Source organism: Salmo salar, chromosome 09, assembly GCF_965601325.2.
Source record: "Salmo salar chromosome 09, fSalSal1, whole genome shotgun sequence".
Lineage (NCBI taxonomy): Eukaryota > Metazoa > Chordata > Actinopteri > Salmoniformes > Salmonidae > Salmo > Salmo salar.
Window position 1 is genome coordinate 50,355,161 of NC_138299.1, and position 21,281 is coordinate 50,376,441.

A 21,281-nucleotide genomic window follows, 5' to 3' on the forward strand; every position below is an offset into this window, starting at 1 on the left:
CTATACCTGGAGGGTAGGGGTCTATACTGGTCTATACCTGGAGGGTAGGTGTCTATACTGGTCTATATCTGGAGGGTAGGGGTCTATACCTGGAGGGTAGGGGTCTATACCTGGAGGGTAGGGGTTATAATGGTCTATACCTGGAGAGTAGGGGTCTATACCTGGAGGGTAGGGGTCTATACTGGTCTATACCTGGAGGGTAGGGGTCTATACCTGGAGAGTAGGGGGTCTATACTGGTCTATACCTGGAGGGTAGAAGAACAAATGATTATTTACAATGACGGCCTACCCTGGCCACATCCTTACCCGGACAACACTGGCCCAATTGTGCACCGCCCTATGGGACTCCCAATCACGGTTGGGAGGTTGTGATACAGCCTGTATTAGAACCAGGGTGTCTGTAGTGACGCCTCTAGCACTGAGGTCCAGTGCCTTAGACCGCTGCGCCACTCGGGAGCTTTGATGTAAAGAGTATTTTAACAACCCATTCATCTGTGTTTGAGGCATAAGGGTACATGTCGTTATGGCAAAATAGTATGTGTTCTAATGACTTACCTGGTTGAATAAAGGCCAAATAAAATTATGATATGATTAAATAAGCTTTTTTTACTATATATATATATATATATATATATATATATATATATATATATATATATATATATATATATAAAATAATATTTTTGTATAGTTGTATTTTAGAGTTGCAGCAGTGGGAGTTAGAGAGAGAAGACATATCTGACTAGTTCTAAGAAAAGATTAACCCCAACCAGCTAAAACAGTTGTACTTTTTTTATACATGCAATACATTGGTTTATGTTTGAAACATCTGACGTGTCGGTCCACAAAGTCAGTGAAGAAAAGTAAACAGAGGAAGAAAGCAGATTTTGTCAGTGCGCATGGCACGTTTACTTGGCATGAACGAGGAGCGTTACCCGGAAGTGCTACATTTGGCAGAAACATTTTGAGCTAGATAGCTATAAAGAATAATAGTTAAGTGCAATTAGTGTTGCTCATTTTTTTAAACAAATAGCTACATTGAAGAGTACGATATGGGCAATACATTTTCTAGAGATGACAACGTGTCAACTGTAAGCAACAAGACTTGTGATGGAAGATAGTTAGCCTAGCAGACCATCTAATTTACTAACGTTACAGTAGCTACTACTGGACGATGTTAGATTTCTGCAAAAGTAAGAATCAGATTTGCTAGATTGACACGATTGCATAAACAACCGTGTTCAAGGTCAATACCGTGGTGCCTCGTTAAATCGTTTAGTTATTTAGCTAACTAGATAGCGGAACTGACAACATGGCTGTCAGACCTCGGTGCAGCTAGTTTTAGCTAGCTATCATTGCTGCGAAGTCGATTTTTGTGATCATTGTTTGTTTGACATTTTAGTCATTAAGTAGACGCTCTGATACAAGAGCGACTTACAATTCATGAATTCGTTTTAAGATAGTTAGGTGAGACGACACATCACAATCATATCTCGTTACATTTTCCCTCAACAAAGTATTTATCACCAAAGTCAGTGCTACTGGGAAAAGAGAGGTGCCTTTTGATTTAGTGTTATTTTTTACAGTTGGCGTTATCTGTCTAGCAATCAAGCTTGCCAACCTATCTAGCTAGTCAGTTTCTGGATTCAGACTAGTCTGAGTTTACCGCTCTAACTACCACTTTCCAATAGTCAGGCTAATTGTTGCTAGCAAAGCACAGCTTGAATTATGTCTATGGACGACTTCACTTCGATCAGCCTGCTGTCCCTGGCTATGCTAGTGGGATGTTATGTGTCTGGAACCATTCCTCTAGCTGTCAACTTCTCAGAGGTGAGTAGCACTCAAACTACAACTTTTCTGAGTAACAAAATTGAACTTGGAAGTGGAGTCTTCAGCTGAAGTCCTTAGCTACTGAGATTACTATGCACATAAGGGGCGGCCTAGTGGTTAGAGCGTTGGACTAGTAACCGAAAGGTTGTAAGATCGCATCCCTGAGCTGACAAGGTAACAATCTGTCATTCTGCCCCTGATCTGACAAGGCAGTCATTAGAAATAAGAATTTGTTCTTAACTGACTTGTCTAGTTAAATAAAATAAAGGCACACATTTTAGTGTATCGATCAGACTGTTCTAACCGTCACATGCAATTCTACATCTTCAGTGATGTTAGCTAGCCTAATAATTGCTATTCGGAGGCCAAAGTTCCTCCTGTCCTGCCTGTCCTCTGTCCTGGTTGTCTGGTCCTGCTCATGAACCCTCTGTCCTGGTTGTCCGGTCCTGCTCATGAACCCTCTGTCCTGGTTGTCCGGTCCTGCTCATGAACCCTCTGTCCTGGTTGTCCTGTCCTGCTGATGAACCCTCTGTCCTGGTTGTCCTGCTGATGTCCTGGTTGTCCGGTCCTGCAGGAGAAACTGAAGCTGGTGACGGTCCTGGGAGCAGGGTTGCTGTGTGGTACTGCCCTGGCTGTCATCATCCCTGAGGGGGTGCATGCCCTGTATGAGGAGGTCCTGGAGGGTGAGACTCAATCTGCATACTGGTCCAACGTTAGCTAGCCCTGGTCCAACATTAGCTAGCCCTGGTCCAATGTTAGCTAACCCTGGTCCAAGGTTAGCTAGCCCTCGTCCAAGGTTAGCTAGCCCTCGTCCACTGTTAGCGAGCCCTGGTCCACCGTTAGCTAGCCCTGGTCCACCGTTAGCTAGCCCTGGTCCATGGTTAGCTAGCCCTGGTCCATGGTTAGCTAGCCCTGGTCCAAGGTTAGCTAGCCCTGGTCCAAGGTTAGCTAGCCCTGGTCCAAGGTTAGTTAGCCCTGGTCCAAGGTTAGCTAGCCCTGGTCCAAGGTTAGCTAGCCCTGGTCTGGTTCAAGGTTAGCTATCCCTGGTCCACCGTTAGCTAGCCCTGGTCCAACGATAGTGAAGTAAACTCTCTGAAGTTCAGAGCCTAATTCAGATAATACATGTCACAACAACAAGATGCCCAGCGCTTCATGACTAGCTTTCTCCTCTACTGTCTGCGTTAGGATCTCTGTCTGCATTAGGGTCTCAGTCTCTACTGTCTGCGTTAGGGTCTCTGTCTCTACTGTCTGGGTTAGGGTCTCTGTCTCTACTGTCTGCGTTAGGGTCTCTGTCTCTACTGTCTGGGTTAGGGTCTCTGTCTCTACTGTCTGGGTTAGGGTCTCAGTCTACTGTCTGGGTTAGGGTCTCAGTCTACTGTCTGGGTTAGGGTCTCTATCTCTACTGTCTGGGTTAGCCGCCCGTCTCTCGTCTCTTCTGTCTGGGTTAGGGTCTCTCTCTCTACTGTCTGGGTTAGGGTCTCTGTCTCTACTGTCTGGGTTAGGGTCTCAGTCTCTACTGTCTGGGTTAGGGTCTCAGTCTCTACTGTATGGGTTAGGGTCTCTGTCTCTACTGTCTGGTTTAGGGTCTCAGTCTCTACTGTCTGGGTTAGGGTCTCTGTCTCTACTGTCTGGGTTAGGGTCTCTGTCTCTACTGTCTGGGTTAGGGTCTCTGTCTCTACTGTCTGGGTTAGGGTCTCTGTCTCTACTGTCTGGGTTAGGGTCTCTGTCTCTACTGTCTGGGTTAGGGTCTCAGTCTCTACTGTCTGGGTTAGGGTCTCTGTCTCTACTGTCTGGGTTAGGGTCTCAGTCTCTACTGTCTGGGTTAGGGTCTCTGTCTGGGTTAAGGTCTCAGTCTCTACTGTCTGGGTTAGGGTCTCTGTCTCTACTGTCTGGGTTAGGGTCTCTGTCTCTACTGTCTGGGTTAGGGTCTCTGTCTCTACTGTCTGGGTTAGGGTCTCTGTCTCTACTGTCTGGGTTAGGGTCTCTGTCTCTACTGTCTGGGTTAGGGTCTCTGTCTCTACTGTCTGGGTTAGGGTCTCTGTCTACTGTCTGGGTTAGGGTCTCTGTCTACTGTCTGGGTTAGGGTCTCTGTCTACTGTCTGGGTTAGGGTCTCAGTCTCTACTGTCTGGGTTAGGGTCTCTGTCTACTGTCTGGGTTAGGGTCTCTGTCTCTACTGTCTGGGTTAGGGTCTCTGTCTGGGTTAAGGTCTCAGTCTCTACTGTCTGGGTTAGGGTCTCTACTGTCTGGGTTAGGGTCTCTGTCTCTACTGTCTGGGATAGGGTCTCTGTCTCTACTGTCTGGGTTAGGGTCTCTGTCTCTACTGTCTGGGTTAGGGTCTCTGTCTCTACTGTCTGGGTTAGGGTCTCTGTCTCTACTGTCTGGGTTAGGGTCTCAGTCTCTACTGTCTGGGTTAGGGTCTCTGTCTATTGTCTGGGTTAGGGTCTCTGTCTACTGTCTGGGTTAGGGTCTCTGTCTACTGTCTGGGTTAGGGTCTCTGTCTGGGTTAAGGTCTCAGTCTCTACTGTCTGGGTTAGGGTCTGTCTCTACTATCTGGGTTAGGGTCTCTGTCTACTGTCTGGGTTAGGGTCTCTGTCTACTGTCTGGGTTAGGGTCTCTGTCTCTACTGTCTGGGTTAGGGTCTCTGTCTGGGTTAAGGTCTCAGTCTCTACTGTCTGGGTTAGGGTCTCTGTCTCTACTGTCTGGGTTAGGGTCTCTGTCTCTACTGTCTGGGTTAGGGTCTCTGTCTCTACTGTCTGGGTTAGGGTCTCTGTCTCTACTGTCTGGGTTAGGGTCTCTGTCTCTACTGTCTGGGTTAGGGTCTCTGTCTCTACTGTATGGGTTAGGGTCTCAGTCTCTCTCTCTGTGTAGGTGTGCACCATGCCCCTGGCCAGGTGAAGGGGGTAGAGGTGTCTGAGCCCAGGGAAGGTGTGGATGCAGCTCTGGGGCTCAGTGGGGAGCACAGCCACGAGCACCTCCATGCCTTCATCGGAGTTTCCCTGGTCCTGGGGTTTGTCTTCATGCTGCTGGTCGACCAGATAGGAAGCGCCCACGTACACAGCAGTGTTGACGGTTAGTCTCACACACACACACACACACACACACACACACACACACACACACGCACACAGCAGTGTTGACGGTCAGTCCACACACACACACACACACACACACACACACACACACACACACACACACACACACACACAGCAGCAGTGTTGACGGTCAGTCTGGACAATTAAATAAAACATTTTACACTGCTGCTACTCGCTGTTTACTATCTATTCATAGTCACTTCACCCCTACCTACATGTACAAATTACCTCTGACCTGTAACCCCGCACACTGACTCGGTACTGGTACCCCCTGTATATAGTCTCGTTATTGTTATTTTATTGTGTTACTTTTTTATTACATTTTTTAACTTTAGTTTATTTATAAAATATTTTCTTAACTCTATTTCTTCAACTGCATTGTTGGTTAAGGGCTTGTAAGTAAGCATTTCACGGTATTCTGCGCATATAACGACTAAAATTTGATTTAATTTGACACACAGCAGTGGCAGTCAGTGTGGGGTGAAGGACGTTTCCCTGGACAGATTAAGCCTAGTCCTGGACTAAGACACATGCTCAGTGGAGCATCGCCAGGTCTTAATCTCTCTAGAGAAATCAGCCCTCAGGGTTCTGATTTGTTACAAGGCGAGAGAGTGTGTGTGTGTGCGTGTGTGTGTGTGTGTGTGTGTGCGAGTGTGTGTGTGAGTGTGTGTGTGTGTGTGTGTGTGTGTGTGTGTGTGTGTGTGTGTGTGTGTGTGTGTGTGTGTGTGTGTGTTTAGATCCAGAGTCTGCGAGGATTGCCAGCTCAAAGATCACCACCACCTTGGGACTGGTGGTCCATGCGGCAGGTAAGCTGGCTTCATTATACAATGTTTCTGACCAAAATGTTTTAGGAAGAAGAGAGAGTGGAAGTCTATGGAGGCTTGTAGGTGGATTCTGCATCTTATCTACTGTACATACTGTATGTGGATTGTCAAATATTTGGGGTGTATATTCTGTTTATTATAGGTCAAATTCATTAGGTCAAATTCCTGGTACATGTGCCCTGAGTATACCAAACATTAAGAACACCTTCCTAATATACTGTCACCCCCTTTTCCCCTCAGAACAGTCTCAATTCATCAGGACATGGACTCTACAAGGTGTTGAAAGCGTTCCACAGGGATGCTGGTCCATGTTGGCTCCAATGCTTCCCACAGTTGTGTCCAGTTGGCTGGATGTCCTTTGGGTGGTGGACCATTCTTGATACACACAGGAAACTGTTGAGCGTGAAAAACCCAGCAGCGTTGCAGTTCTTGACACAAACCGGTGCGCCTGGCACCTACTACCATACCCTGTTAAAAGGCACTTAAATCTTTTGTCTTCCCCATTCACCCTCTGAATGGCAAACATACACAATCCATGTCTCAATTGTCGCAAGGCTTACAAATCCTTCTTTAACCTGTCGCCTCTTCATCTACACTGATTGAAGTGGGTTTAACAGGTGACATCAATAAGGGATCATAGCTTTCACCTGGATTCACCTGGTCAGTCTGTTAGGGTTGAATGGCAGGAACCCGGTTACTGGGATTTACTGCCCCAAAACCACTCCCTTTTCACGGGATAAACAACTGAGAGAAACCGATAAAATTATTATAATAAATTATGTATATGAACAGCATGGCGTGAAATGGAACTGTTAAATGATATCTGATGTCTTAATCTGTCTTCTCTACAGCCTCTGTATGATGGATCAACACTCGGGGGAGAAACAGACAATCTCATTATGGAGGATAGACAGACCGTCTCTGGGTGGAGGGAGGGACAGGCAGACCGTCTCGGTGTGGAGGGAGGGACAGGCGGACCGTCTCGGTGTGGAGGGAGGGACAGGCGGACCGTCTCGGTGTGGAGGGAGGGACAGGCGGACCGTCTCGGTGTGGAGGGAGGGACAGGCGGACCGTCTCGGTGTGGAGGGAGGGACAGGCGGACCGTCTCGGTGTGGAGGGAGGGACAGGCGGACCGTCTCGGTGTGGAGGGAGGGACAGGCGGACCGTCTCGGTGTGGAGGGAGGGACAGGCGGACCGTCTCGGTGTGGAGGGAGGGACAGGCGGACCGTCTCGGTGTGGAGGGAGGGACAGGCGGACCGTCTCGGTGTGGAGGGAGGGACAGGCGGACCGTCTCGGTGTGGAGGGAGGGACAGGCGGACCGTCTCGGTGTGGAGGGAGGGACAGGCGGACCGTCTCGGTGTGGAGGGAGGGACAGGCGGACCGTCTCGGTGTGGAGGGAGGGACAGGCGGACCGTCTCGGTGTGGAGGGAGGGACAGGCGGACCGTCTCGGTGTGGAGGGAGGGACAGGCGGACCGTCTCGGTGTGGAGGGAGGGACAGGCGGACCGTCTCGGTGTGGAGGGAGGGACAGGCGGACCGTCTCGGTGTGGAGGGAGGGACAGGCGGACCGTCTCGGTGTGGAGGGAGGGACAGGCGGACCGTCTCTGGTGTGGAGGGAGGGACAGGCGGACCGTCTCTGGGTGGAGGGAGGGACAGGCGGACCGTCTCTGGGTGGAGGGAGGGACAGGCGGACCGTCTCTGGGTGGAGGGAGGGACAGGCGGACCGTCTCTGGGTGGAGGGAGGGACAGGCGGACCGTCTCTGGGTGGAGGGAGGGACAGGCGGACCGTCTCTGGGTGGAGGGAGGGACAGGCGGACCGTCTCGGGGTGGAGGGAGGGACAGGCGGACCGTCTCGGGGTGGAGGGAGGGACAGGCGGACCGTCTCTGGGTGGAGGGAGGGACAGGCGGACCGTCTCGGGGTGGAGGGAGGGACAGGCGGACCGTCTCGGGGTGGAGGGAGGGACAGGCGGACCGTCTCGGGGTGTAACTTTTTTATTGTAACAGTTATGCCTACATTTGCTCCAGCATAGGCTATGCTACATTAATATAAAGAACGAATGCGTGTCTAATTTACCCAACTTTAGAGCAGGTTTTCTTAATGTTTTTCATAATCTGCTGGGAATATAAAACTGATTCTGATCTTCCAGCTGACGGAGTGGCTCTCGGAGCAGCTGCTTCAACGTCCCAGACCAGTGTTCAGCTCATTGTCTTTGTGGCCATCATGCTTCACAAGGTACAGTGACAATAACAACACTTTCATCTTCTTCTCTACATCTTGTGTTTTCAACAGTCCATCTCACTGTGTTGTTTAACAGCTTCCTTCCATCCTACCTTCCATATTGGATCCTCTGTCTCTCAAAGATACGTGACGTGCCCACCCACCCTCTTGAAAAAGCTGCCAATTTGATGGCACTAGGAGTTAGTTTAACCAATTCAACTCAGTTTCATGTAACCGAGGCGGCAGCGTAGCCTAGGGGTTAGAGCGTTGGACTAGTAACTGAAAGGTTGCAAATCCCCGAGCTGACAAGGTACACATCTGTCGTTCTACCCCTGAACAAGGCAGTTAACCCACTGTTCCTAGGCCGTCATTGAAAATAAGAATTTGTTCTTAACTGACTTGCCTAGTTAAATAAAGGTAAAATACATTTTTTTTAAAACTGCCAAAATAATCAAAGCATTTCAGTAAATTAATGATACAAAGTATATTGAAAGCTTCCACTTGTGTGGTATTAACGTCCCTGGGAACTGAACTGAACTGAAAATCTACAGACCGTAGCACTCACTTCCGTTATCGTGAAGCGCTACTAGAGCAGGTCTGGGCAATTATATAGAATATATTTTTACCATTTTTACCATCATGGGCCAGAATCATATTACAGGATTAGTATGACTGTATTGACAGATATATCTACTGTAAATCACGTCCAGATATGCTACTTATTTTACTGTTTTAACATGCACAGAAATAAACCACATCCATGTTCTCCTTTTGGTAGGTATTTTCATTATTAAACATGCAATGAACTACACGGAGGGAAACGCACACTGTGCATTCAGCACCACGGACAGAACTCTTGTTAACGGGTTATGCACAAAAACACAAGAAAGAGAGAGAGCTCAACATTACATTTAAACTAGTCAATCAGTGTGAGGAGTGTATTCTCTGATGGACATTGACTAGAGCAGTGAAGGCAGGTATAGTTTCTGACGTCGCTATACGCAGGATTGTTGAGAGGTGAGAGTCAGTAAGAGATGATCTGTGCCTTGTTATATTTCATCACTGAATGTCTGTTCACGTACCTACACTACCGTTCAAAAGTTTGGGGTCACTTAGAAATGTCCTTGTTTTCTATGAAAACTTACATCAAATGAACAGGAAATATAGTCAAGATGTTGACAAGGTTATAAATAATGACTTTTAGTTGAAATAATAATTGTGTTCTTCAAACTTTGATTTCGTCAAAGAATCCTCCATTTGCAGCTATTACAGCCTTGCAGACCTTTGGCATTGTAGTTGTCAATTTGTTGAGGTAATCTGCATAGATTTCACCCCATGCTTCCTGAAGCACGTCCCACAAGTTGGATTGGCTTGATGGGCATTTATTACGTACCATACAGTCAAGCTGCTCCCACAACAGCTCAATAGGGTTGAGATCCGGTGACTGAGATCCGGTGACTGTGCTTGCCACTCCATTACAGACAGAATACCAGCTGACTGCTTCTTCCCTAAATAGTTCTTGCATAGTTTGGAGCTGTGCTTTGGGTCATTGTCCTGTTGTAGGAGGAAATTGGCTCCAATTAAGCGCCGTCCACAGGGTATGGCATGGCGTTGCAAAATGAAGTGATAGCCTTCCGTCTTCAAGATCCCTTTTACCCTGTACAAATCTCCCACTTTACCAGCACCAAAGCATCCCCAGACCATCACATTGCCTCCACCATGATGACAGATGGCGTCAAGCACTCCTCCAGCATCTTTTCATTTTTTCTGCGTCTCACGAATGTTCTTCTTTGTGATCCAAACACCTCAAACTTAGATTTGTCTGTCCATAACACTTTTTTCCAATCTTCCTCTGTCCAGTGTCTGTGTTCTTTTGCCCATCTTAATCTTTTATTTTTATTGGCCAGTCTGAGATATGGCTTTTTCTTTGCAACTCTGCCTAGAAGGCCAGTATCCCGGAGTCGCCTCTTCACTGTTGACGTTGAGACTGGTGATTTTATTTAATGAAGCTGCCAGTTGAGGACTTGTGAGACGTCTGTTCCTCTGTACGCCTTTGTAGATATTCCATTAAAAATCTGTCGTTTCCAGCTAGAATAGTCATTTACAACATTAACAATGTCTACACTGTATTTCTGATCAATTTGATGTTATTTTAATGGACAAAAAAAAGAGCTTTTCTTTCAAAAACAAGGACATTTCTAAGTGACCCCAAACTTTTGAACGGTAGCGTAGGTTAACCCAAACAGTACAAACGTCTTCTGAGCTCGACTCCTAATCTTTGGAAAGTTTTGTTCATCGAGAGATGCATAGAACCTCGTCAGTGGTATTTGTTTTGAATAGTTCTCCAATCACTGCATCAGACTGAAGATGGATAAGGTCTAGTTGCAGGTCAGTGGGAGCGTTATCCATATTGAAGGTGAAAGGAGAGGAAACCAACAGCATGTCATTTTCCAACACTTTGAAATCCTCAAAACCGTCGAGAAAACTCACCGTTCAAAGCACGCAGCAGCGATGTATACTTCTCCCCGCTGGTCATCTGATAGGGAACAGACTAGTAGTGTTGGAAGGTGGGTGAGATTGTTCTCATCTGATAGGGAACAGACTAGTAGTGTGGGAAGGTGGGTGAGATTGTTCTCATCTGATAGGGAACAGACTAGTAGTGTGGGAAGGTGGGTGAGATTGTTCTCATCTGATAGGGAACAGACTAGTAGTGTGGGAAGGTGGGTGAGATTGTTGGCTTCTACTTGACGGGTCAGGAGGAGTAATTGTCCCTTGAAGGCTTTGACAAGGATTTACATCTGATGTGCAAAAAGGCCCTTCCCTTGTAGTTTGGAAATCAGTTCATTCATGAGGTCTGTCCACAGTGAAGGTAAAATCAGCCAACCATTCTTTATATTTTCCTTTCATTTGCAAAAACTCAGCAATCTCCGACTTCAGGTCCCACACCCTTTTAAGCACCTTCCCCAAACTCAGCCATCTCACGTTTGTGTGGTAGGGGAGATCTGCATGACCCGACTCTTCCAACAGTGAGACAAACTGCCTCTGGTTTAAAGATTTTGCTCTTATGAAGTTTACCACTTTAGTGACTGTATCCACAACATGGCTCATTTTCTGAACACATTGACAGAGCACTTCCTGATGAATAAAGCAATGCAGGAAAATAATTTCTGGGTTCAGCTCAGCTACTTGATCTTGTATCCTTTTCAAAAGGCCAATGACTTTTCCTGTCAAGTTTGGGCACCCATCAGAGGTCACCCTGGATAACTTGTCAAAACTCAGTCCCAGCTTTGCCACACGCTTATTAACCTCCTCCAATAAATCTTTCCCTGTGGTTGTGCTCTTCATTGACTGCAATGAAGCAAGCTCCTCTGTAGTTTCAAAGTCTGAGGTTATGGGGTTCTGGAGTTCTGGGGTTATGCCTCGTAAGAATATCAACAACTGCGCTGTTTCATGTGCATCACTGCTCTCATCCAGGGCCAAGGAGAAATAGGTGAAATCCTTTACCTTCTTTCAACTGTTGTTCCATATTCTCTGTGATGTCCTCAACACACTGTTCATCTTGACAGGGAAACATTTTCAAACAGCTCTTGTCGGGCAAAGTATTGTTGCAGAGTCAATTAAACATTCTTTAATGAATTCACCCTCAGTGAATGGCTTGCTATGTTTATCATTTTTTTTGTGGGACAGTACATAGCTAGCTCTCGCAATTCCGTCGTTTGCTGAATGCAGTTTTGTGGAAAGTCCTTGCTGCTTTTGCAACTGAGAAAGCAACTCTTTTGATGCACTTGCCCTCTGCTCAGGAGACATTCCTATATTTCTCTGCATGCTTCGTCTGGAAGTGTCGGGACAAGTTGTAGTCTTTCAAGACAGCGATACTCTCTTTGCACACTAAGCACACAGCTTTCCCTGATACCTCAATAAATAAATATTTCGATGTCCACTTTTGCTGAAACACCCCACATTCATTGTCTAACTTTCCTTTATATTTTTTTATCTTAGGGAAAACTAATTTTTGCGCTATTTCTAGCGAGCTACTATTTGTAACTGTGACATGTGGGTCAACCTGTCAGTCACTGTCTGTTCTCGTACAGTTGTTATTTATACGTGCTTTCAAAATAAATGTCCCACAAGCGGTGGGAGTTAAATCATTACACAAAGGTGAGTATTCATTGGGCTTTTACTTTGAATAACATATACGTTTTTCAAAACTTCTTGGTGATCTGAGCATGATTCCGCGGGCCGTATTGAATCAGTTCGCGGGCCGCATATGCCCCCAGGGGCTGGCTTTTGCCTGTTCTAGAGGCTAGTCAAAGATCACATCACCTCCCTCCCCCGAGACACTCGACCCACCAATTCGCCTACCGACCTGACAGATCCACGGGAGACGCAATGCCAGGGCCTGGATTTTTGTGATTTTAGGGGCAGGGACATTTGGCTTTCAAGAGGCCCAATCTGCTAGAACACCAAGGTCATTATACATTTTTTTTTTATACATTTTTGCAAATTTATTAGAAATAAAAAAACAAATACCTTATTTTCAGATCCTTTGCTATGAGACTCGAAATTGAGCTCAGGTACGTCCTGGTTCTGATGGTGATTGGGAGTCCTATAGGGCGGTGCACAATTGGCCCAGTGTTATCCGGGTTTGGCTGTCATTGTAAATAAGAATTTGTTCTTAACTGACTTGCCTAGTTCAATAAAATAAAACAAGTGTGGAAAAGGGAATTATAATGATTATTTTCAGCCTAAGGGCACAATGGCCACTTTGGCCTCAAGGCGTGGATTTTTTTTAGAGGGCATTAAGACCGCCGGGAAATACAAAGCACTACACACTGCCCTTACCCACCTGGATAAAAGGAATGTGTGGATGCTGTTCATGAACTACAACTCGGCCTTTAATACCATAGTGCCCTCTAAGATCACCACAAAGGGCCCTGGGACTGAACTTCCTCCCTATGCAACATTACTACCTCAACACTGATTCTCCACACGGGGGGCCCCATAAGGGTGAAATCCTGTACTCCCTGTATACCCACCCACGACTGTGTGGTCTCACACATTTCCAACTTAAAAAAAGAAAGATAAAATGTATTTAACAGGGAGGTAGGTACTCTGCCAGGTAAACATCTTCTCTCCTGAACGTCAGCAAAACAAAGGAGCTGATTGTGGACTTCAGGAGGAACCATGTTGGGCACGCCCCCGTTCTCATCCACGGGGCCGCCGCGTCGTGGGCGTAATTCAAAATTCAAAAGGTACTTGCACATCTGAGCCATCTGTTTTTTGCAGGTGCCTGGTAACAGCTGAATAAAATGAGAGAAAATAAGAAACCCTAACACTGCTCTTTAATGAGCTTTACGTATCGGCCCCACGTAACACTGCTCTTTAATGAGCTTTACGTATCGGCCCCACGTAACACTGCTCTTTAATGAGCTTTACGTATCGGCCCCACGTAACACTGCTCTTTAATGAGCTTTACGTATCGGCCCCACGTAACACTGCTCTTTAATGAGCTTTACGTATCGGCCCCACGTAACACTGCTCTTTAATGAGCTTTACGTATCGGCCCCACGTAACACTGCTCTTTAATGAGCTTTACGTATCGGCCTCACGTAACACTGCTCTTTAATGAGCTTTACGTATCGGCCCCACGTAACACTGCTCTTTAATGAGCTTTACGTATCGGCCCCACGTAACACTGCTCTTTAATGAGCTTTACGTATCGGCCCCACGTAACACTGCTCTTTAATGAGCTTTACGTATCGGCCTCACGTAACACTGCTCTTTAATGAGCTTTACGTATCGACCCCACGTAACTGCTCTTTAATGAGCTTTACGTATCGGCCTCATGCGTACACATCTCTTAGGAGCTGAAATATCAAACCACACTGACGTCGTGGCGAAGAAGGCGGCACGACAGCAGCGACTCAAGATCAGGATGCTGAAGGAGTTGTTCCTGTCCCCGAGGGACCTCCGTGTTCTACAGAGGCTGTTGGTACAGTAACTCCACCACCACGGACCGCATGGCGCTACAGAGAGTGGAACGCTCAGCCCAACGCACCATCGGGTGCTCACTGCCTGCCCACCAGGACAACTACATAACCAGGTGTCGCAGGAAGGCCAAGAAGATCATCAAGGAACCCCGAGCCACCCGAGCCACGGCCTGTTCTCCCCGCTTCCATCACTCAGACACCGGCAATACAGGAGACTCATGTCAGACTGGCCAATAGTTTCTACCCTCAGACCACCAGACTGCTGAATAGCCACCACTAGTCAGCTACCTATTTAAAACTCATTCTTTAACCTGTCTCCTCCCCTTCAGCTACACTGATTTGAAGTGGATTTAACAGGTGACATCAATAAGGGATCATAGCTTTCACCTGGTCAGTCTGTCATGGAAAGAGCAGGTGTTCTTAATGTTTGTACACTCCGTCTATATTTCTAGGTGTGTCTGTTCTTTGTAATTCCTCTCGTAATTAAACCATGTGTGTTTAAACCCTGTCTCTATCTTTCCCCCCCAGGCCCCAGCAGCCTTTGGCCTGGTCTCTTTCCTGATGCATGCTGGTCTGGAGAGGAACCGGATCCGTAAACACCTGCTGGCCTTCGCCCTGGCAGCACCTGTCCTCGCCATGGTTACCTTCGTAGGACTCAGCCAGGTCAGTTGGATGTCTATGATCTCTCCCAATACCCAACTACCACCTCCCCACTACCCCCTCCCCAATACCCCACTACCCTCGTAGCTCTACCCCCTTCCCCAATACCCTGCTAACCCCCTCCCTATTCTAACAACCCCCAATTTTTTGTTGTGCTCTCCCCCTCCAGAGCAGTAAAGAGGCACTGTCCAACGTGAACGCCACAGGCGTGGCCATGCTGTTCTCTGCCGGGACCTTCCTGTATGTCGCCACCGTACACGTTCTGCCCGAGGTGGGCGGGACCGGACACAGCCACTCCCCCACACCGGGGAAGGAAGCAGCGAAGGGACTGAGCAAGATGGAGGTTGGGGCTCTGGTTCTGGGCTGTCTGATACCGCTGGTACTGTCTGTTGGACACCACCACTAGACACACAGCGCTAGTAGACCCAGAGGAGGAGAGGGAAAGGAGGGATGTAGAGAGGAAGACTGGGTTTAGAGGGAAAGCAGCCTAACAGACACCTCTTATCACACATCTCAAATGTCTTATTTACCTGTTCTGTTGATGGACTTCTGATTTGGTTGGATTGCGGTTGTTGGTGTCCTCGTTTCCGGGACAACGACCTGCGGGTGGAATCGGAACCACACTGGACAACACAAAGGGACGATGATGATGTCGTAACCATAGTAACGAGGACTTCCCACTTGTTCAACACTCTAAAGGAAGTGCTGTCTGCTGATACTGATGACAAGACTGCTACCAGGTTTTCTGCTTCTTTTAAGCAGACATTTATTTTTCTATTTTTGTGTGGGGGGATGGTTCTCTCTAGGTAGGCTTTACAGATAGCAGGGGAGTTGGTCATGGTTGTATCCTGTTTCAGTGCTACAAATGAACTGTCAACTCCTGAACTCATGTTAATGTACCTGCTTTTTTGTTGTTGTCGTTGTTGAGGACTGGGCTGTGAGAAATGTAGAGATATTTGTGACATCTTGCAGTAAAAGTAAAGTTTTTAAATCAAGAGTGATTTTTCACCCTCACTGGTTTTCAGAGCAATGTTTATGTGCTATGTTGAGCTTGCACTTTGACACACGGTGCTCGTACTGTGAGATGAAATGTAGTCTATATTTATATTCTTGCTAGTGGAATCAGTAACTATTTAGAAGTTTACATGTGAGTAGTTGCACTTCTATGACGTTTGGCCTGATCTATAGGCTATTGATTTATCTACCGTACTGTTAAAGGACATTGGATATCTGAGAGACATGTTGTCTGTAAGACTGCTTTCCACAGACTCTAGCTAACCTGTTAACTGAGGCTTAAAGGGACAATCTGCAGTTCAAACGATAACAAAAGGAATCCCCGCCGCCTTGTTGGGTAAACAGCTTAAAGGATGACTGTCTTGCTTTAGCCTCATAAGGGAAGCCCTGGCCCCAGGACCAGCCTCTAAATTATACACCATAATGGAAGCCCTGGCCCCAGGACCAGCCTCTAAATTATACACCATAATGGAAGCCCTGGCCCCAGGACCAGCCTCTAAATTATACACCATAATGGAAGCCCTGGCCCCAGGACCAGCCTCTAAATTATACACCATAATGGAAGCCCTGGCTCCCAGGACCAGCCTCTAAATTATATACCATAATGGAAGCCCTGGCCCCAGGACCAGCCTCTAAATGATATACCATAATGGAAGCCCTGGCCCCAGGACCAGCCTCTAAATTATATACCATAATGGAATCCCTGGCCCCAGGACAAGCCTCTAAATTATACACCATAAGATCTAAACTTATATCAGCCCTTAAATTACCCAGCTTTCTTTCACGTTTAGTTTAAAATGTGGTTCTCTCCAGACCTGTTTTCCTGAGTGATTGCGGGATAGCTACTGGTCTACTTGATGGTGGCGGACTGGGTGATTGTAGAATAGTCCCTGGTCTAGTTGATGGTGGTGGACTGGGTGATTGTAGAATAGCTACTGGTCTAGTTGATGGTGGTGGACTGGGTGATTGTAGGATAGTCCCTGGTCTATTTGATGGTGGTGGACTGGGTGATTGTAGAATAGCTACTGGTCTACTTGATGGTGGTGGACTGGGTGATTGTAGAATAGTCCCTGGTCTACTTGATGGTGGTGGACTGGGTGATTGTAGGATAGTCCCTGGTCTAGTTGATGGTGGTGGACTGGGTGATTGTAGAATAGCTACTGGTCTACTTGATGGTGGCGGACTGGGTGATTGTAGAATAGTCCCTGGTCTAGTTGATGGTGGTGGACTGGGTGATTGTAGGTTAGTCCCTGGTCTAGTTGATGGTGGCGGACTGGGTGATTGTAGAATAGTCCCTGGTCTGGTTGATGGTGGTGGACTGGGTGATTGTAGGTTAGTCCCTGGTCTGGTTGATGGTGGTGGACTGGGTGATTGTAGGATAGTCCCTGGTCTACTTGATGGTGGTGGACTGGGTGATTGTAGGATAGTCCCTGGTCTACTTGATGGTGGCGGACTGGGTGATTGTAGGTTAGTCCCTGGTCTGGTTGATGGTGGTGGACTGGGTGATTGTAGGTTAGTCCCTGGTCTAGTTGATGGTAGTGGACTGGGTGATTGTAGGATAGTCCCTGGTCTACTTGATGGTGGTGGACTGGGTGATTGTAGGATACATGTCATATTTCAGTGAGTAGTCAGACCAATAGAGGCATTATAATGAATTGTGAACTGAGGGACCAGCAATATGGAGTGTAGGCCAACAGACAGACAAACACCGGTAGATGTTCCATCTATGTGCAGACAGATGGCTTTGTCTGGACCACGTAGTGTCTTTCTGTGAAGAGGGACTTAGCTATTTGCACTTGGGCCAAACAAAACAGCAGTTCTGACGTAATGACTTTAGTTTTTTTCTCTCTCCGATTTTGCTTTAATTTATCTTCTGTCCTAATCAATGTTATAAAATCTCAGCAATAATCATGTTAATTTTGTGAGATCTGGTGTCCGTGTCTACTCATACAGAGTTATCCATTATATTGACCAGATGGTTGAGAAAGAGTGGCATCTCTATGCCCCTATTCAATCAAATAAGCCATACATTTGTTTTTGTTAACCAAATTTGACATTCATTAACCTCTGTACAAAGTCTCCTGGCTTAATGAGCGAAATGTTTCATACAAAACACCACCTGCTGGAGAAGACAGATTTTGGGCCTAGTTATCCCTCTCTCTCTTCTCCTCTGGGGTTGTAGAGGTGGTTGTGCATCGCAGTACCTTCAGCTGCAGACTGCGGTACTTTCAGCTGCAGACTGCGGTACCTTCAGCTGCACACTGCGGTACCTTCAGCTGCACACTGCGGTACCTTCAGCTGCACACTGCGGTACCTTCAGCTGCACACTGCGGTACCTTCAGCTGCAGACTGTAAGTCTGTTCTAAAGGGATGTCCTCCATACTGGTTCTTAGTGAAAAGTGGATCTCATGAAGCCTCTTGAATCTAGTCGAGGGATGTGAATTCCTACCCTTCTGGATCTAGTCAAAAGACGTGTGTGGTGTGTGTGTGTGTGTGTGTGTGTGTGTGTGTGTGTGTGTGTGTGTGTGTGTGTGAGAGTTGTTGAGGGGCATCATGGGTTAGCAGTAGACTTCATGCTTCGGGGATTGTCATGTGATCATTCCATAAGGAGTCTGACATTTTTCCATCTGTTGATAGTGAAAAAGTTAAATCTGTTGCAAAACTGTGTTTTTATGATTTATTTAAATAAATACAAATGAATTGGTGCAATGTGTCCCGACTCTGACTGTTTGGTCACCTGTCCTGGCCAGATCAAACCCAACCCTGAGCTATCCCCCAACTGGCCACGCAGGGCTCTCCAGAGGGTGGTGCGGTCTACCCAACGCATCACCGGGGGCACACTGCCTGCCCTCCAGGACACCTACAACACCCGAAGGCCAAAAATATCAAGGACATCAACCATCCGAGCCACTGCCTGTTCACCCCGCTACCATCCAGAAAGCGAGGTCAGTACAGGTGCATCAAAGCTGGGACCGAGAGACTGAAAAACAGCTTCTTATCTCAAGGCCATCAGACTGTTAAACAGCCATTACTAACACAGAGAGGCTAAATAGCCATCCACTAGCAGGCAACTACCCGGTGACTCAACCATACACCTTACATGCTGACCGCACCGCTCCTCCGCCATAGCGCGCATATTGATTTAGTCCACCCACACCAGACACGACCAGAAGGGACATGTTGATTTAGTCCACCCACACCAGGCGTGACCAGGACAGGCATGTTGATTTACTCCACCCACACCAGACGCGACCAGGACAGACATGTTGATTTAGTCCACCCACACCAGACACGACCAGAACAGACATGTTGATTTAGTCCACCCACACCAGGCGTGACCAGGACAGGCATGTTGATTTACTCCACCCACACCAGACGCGACCAGGACAGACATGTTGATTTAGTCCACCCACACCAGACGCGACCAGAACAGACATGTTGATTTAGTCCACCCACACCAGGCGTGACCAGGACAGACATGTTGATTTAGTCCACCCACACCAGACGCGACCAGGACAGACATGTTGATTTAGTCCACCCACACCAGACGTGACCAGGACAGACATGTTGATTTAGTCCACCCACACCAGACGTGACCAGGACAGACATGTTGAAGTATATACTGAAGTATATTTTAAACCAAATGCTTTTAGACTGTTACTCAAGTAGTATTTTACTGGGTGACTTTTACTTGAGTCATTTTCTATTATGGTATCTTTACTCAAGTATGACTGTTGGGTACTTTTTCCACCACTGCCATTAAGCCTTCAGTATGTACAGTCATGGCCAAAAGTTTTGAGAATGACACAAATATTAATTTCCACAAAGTTTGCTGCTTCAGTGTCTTTAGATATTTTTGTCAGATGTTACTATGGAATACTGAAGTATAATTACAAGCATTTCATAAGTGTCAAAGGCTTTTATTGACAATTACATGAAGTTGATGCAAAGAGTCAATATTTGCAGTGTTGACCTTTCTTTTTCAAGACCTCTGCAATCTGCCCTGGCATGCTGTCAATTAACTTCTGGGCCACATCCTGACTGATGGCAGCCCATTCTTGCATAATCAATGCTTGGAGTTTATCAGAATTTGTGGGTTTTTGTTTGTCCACCCGCATCTTGAGGATTGACCACAAGTTCTCAATGGGATTAAGGTCTGGGGAGTTTCCTGGCCATGGACCCAAAATATTGATGTTTTGTTCCCCGAGCCACTTAGTTATCACTTTTGCCTTATGGCAAGGTGCTCCATCATGCTGTGAAAGGCATTGTTCGTCACCAAACTGTTCCTGGATGGTTGGGAGAAGTTGCTCTCGGAGGATGTGTTGGTACCATTCTTTATTCATGGCTGTGTTCTTAGGCAAAATTGTGAGTGAGCCCACTCCCTTAGCTGAGAAGCAACCCCACACATGAATGGTCTCAGGATGCTTTACTGTTGGCATGACACAGGACTGATGGTAGCGCTCACCTTGTCTTCTCCGAACAAACTTTTTTCCGGATGCCCCAAACAATCGGAAAGGGGATTCATCAGAGAAAATGACTTTACCCCAGTCCTCAGCAGTCCAATCCCTGTACCTTTTGCAGAATATCTGTCTATCCCTGATGTTTTTCCTGGAGAGAAGTGGCTTCTTTGCTGCCCTTCTTGACACCAGGCCATCCTCCAAAAGTCTTTGCCTCACTGTGCGTGCAGATGCACTCACACCTGCCTGCTGCCATTCCTGAGCAAGCTCTGTACTGGTGGTGCCCCGATCCCACAGCTGAATCAACTTTAGGAGACGGTCCTGGCACTTGCTGGACTTTCTTGGGCGCCCTGAAGCCTTCTTCACAACAATTGAACCGCTCTCCTTGAAGTTCTTGATGATCTGATAAATGGTTGATTTAGGTGCAATCTTACTGGCAGCAATATCCTTGCCTGTGAAGCCCTTTTTGTGCAAAGCAATGTTGACGGCACGTGTTTCCTTGCAGGTAACCATGGTTGACAGAGGAAGAACAATGATTCCAAGCACCACCCTCCTTTTGAAGCTTCCAGTCTGTTATTCGAAGTCAATCAGCATGACAGAGTGATCTCCAACCTTGTTCTCGTCAACACTCACACCTGTGTTAAAGAGAGAATCACTGACATGATGTCAGCTGGTCTTTTTGTGGCAGGGCTGAAATGCAGTGGAATTTTTTGGGGGGGTTTCATGGCAAAGAGGGACTTTGCAATTAATTGATATTCAGCTGATCACTCTTCATAACATTCTGGAGTATATATATGCAAATTGCCATCATACAAACCTGAGGCAGCAGACTTTGTGAAAATTAATATTTGTGTCATTCTCAAAATTTTTGGCCATGACTGTATAGAATGAAAGACAATCCCTGAGTCTTGGAGAACACTTGAATGTGTTATTTAAAAATATACTGCTCCAAAAAATAAAGGGAACACTTAAACAACACATCCTAGATCTGAATTAAAGAAATAATCTTATTAAATACTTTTTTCTTTACATAGTTGAATTTGCTGACAACAAAATCACACAAAAATAATCAATGGAAATCCAATTTATCAACCCATGAAGGTCTGGATTTGGAGTCACACTCAAAATGAAAGTGGAAAACCACACTACAGGCTGATCCAACTTTGATGTAATGTCCTTAAAACAAGTCAAAAGGA

General features: G+C 46.7%; 1 protein-coding gene and 1 gene segment (V, D, J or C); both read left to right on the forward strand.

Moving 5' to 3' along the window:
• LOC123744629 (T-cell receptor beta-2 chain C region-like) overlaps positions 1–21,281 on the forward strand; it is a 605,275-nt gene that overhangs the window by 430,127 nt on the left and 153,867 nt on the right.
• LOC106611442 (zinc transporter ZIP9) lies at positions 870–18,333 on the forward strand. Of its 2 annotated transcripts, XM_045723756.2 has the most exons (8): positions 870–1,830; positions 2,405–2,513; positions 4,700–4,900; positions 5,661–5,729; positions 5,988–6,023; positions 7,894–7,979; positions 14,483–14,617; positions 14,784–18,333. In XM_045723756.2, exons 1-8 carry the CDS (start codon positions 1,729–1,731, stop codon positions 15,018–15,020), a joined length of 975 nt encoding a protein of 324 aa, XP_045579712.2. In that variant the 5' UTR covers positions 870–1,728; the 3' UTR covers positions 15,021–18,333. The 2 variants fall into 2 exon arrangements, with proteins under 2 accessions (XP_045579712.2, XP_045579713.2); XM_045723757.2 differs by lacking the exon at positions 5,988–6,023 and having other exon boundaries at positions 872–1,830.

Excerpts from the sequence above, each read along its gene's own strand:
- LOC106611442 (XM_045723756.2), top strand. The coding sequence starts at position 1,729 with ATGTCTATGGACGACTTCACTTCGATCAGCCTGCTGTCCCTGGCTATG. Across the intron at positions 6,024-7,893 it reads CAGGACATGGACTCTACAAG|CTGACGGAGTGGCTCTCGGA; the intron begins GTGTTGAAAGCG and ends CTGATCTTCCAG. Across the intron at positions 14,618-14,783 it reads CCTTCGTAGGACTCAGCCAG|AGCAGTAAAGAGGCACTGTC; the intron begins GTCAGTTGGATG and ends CTCCCCCTCCAG.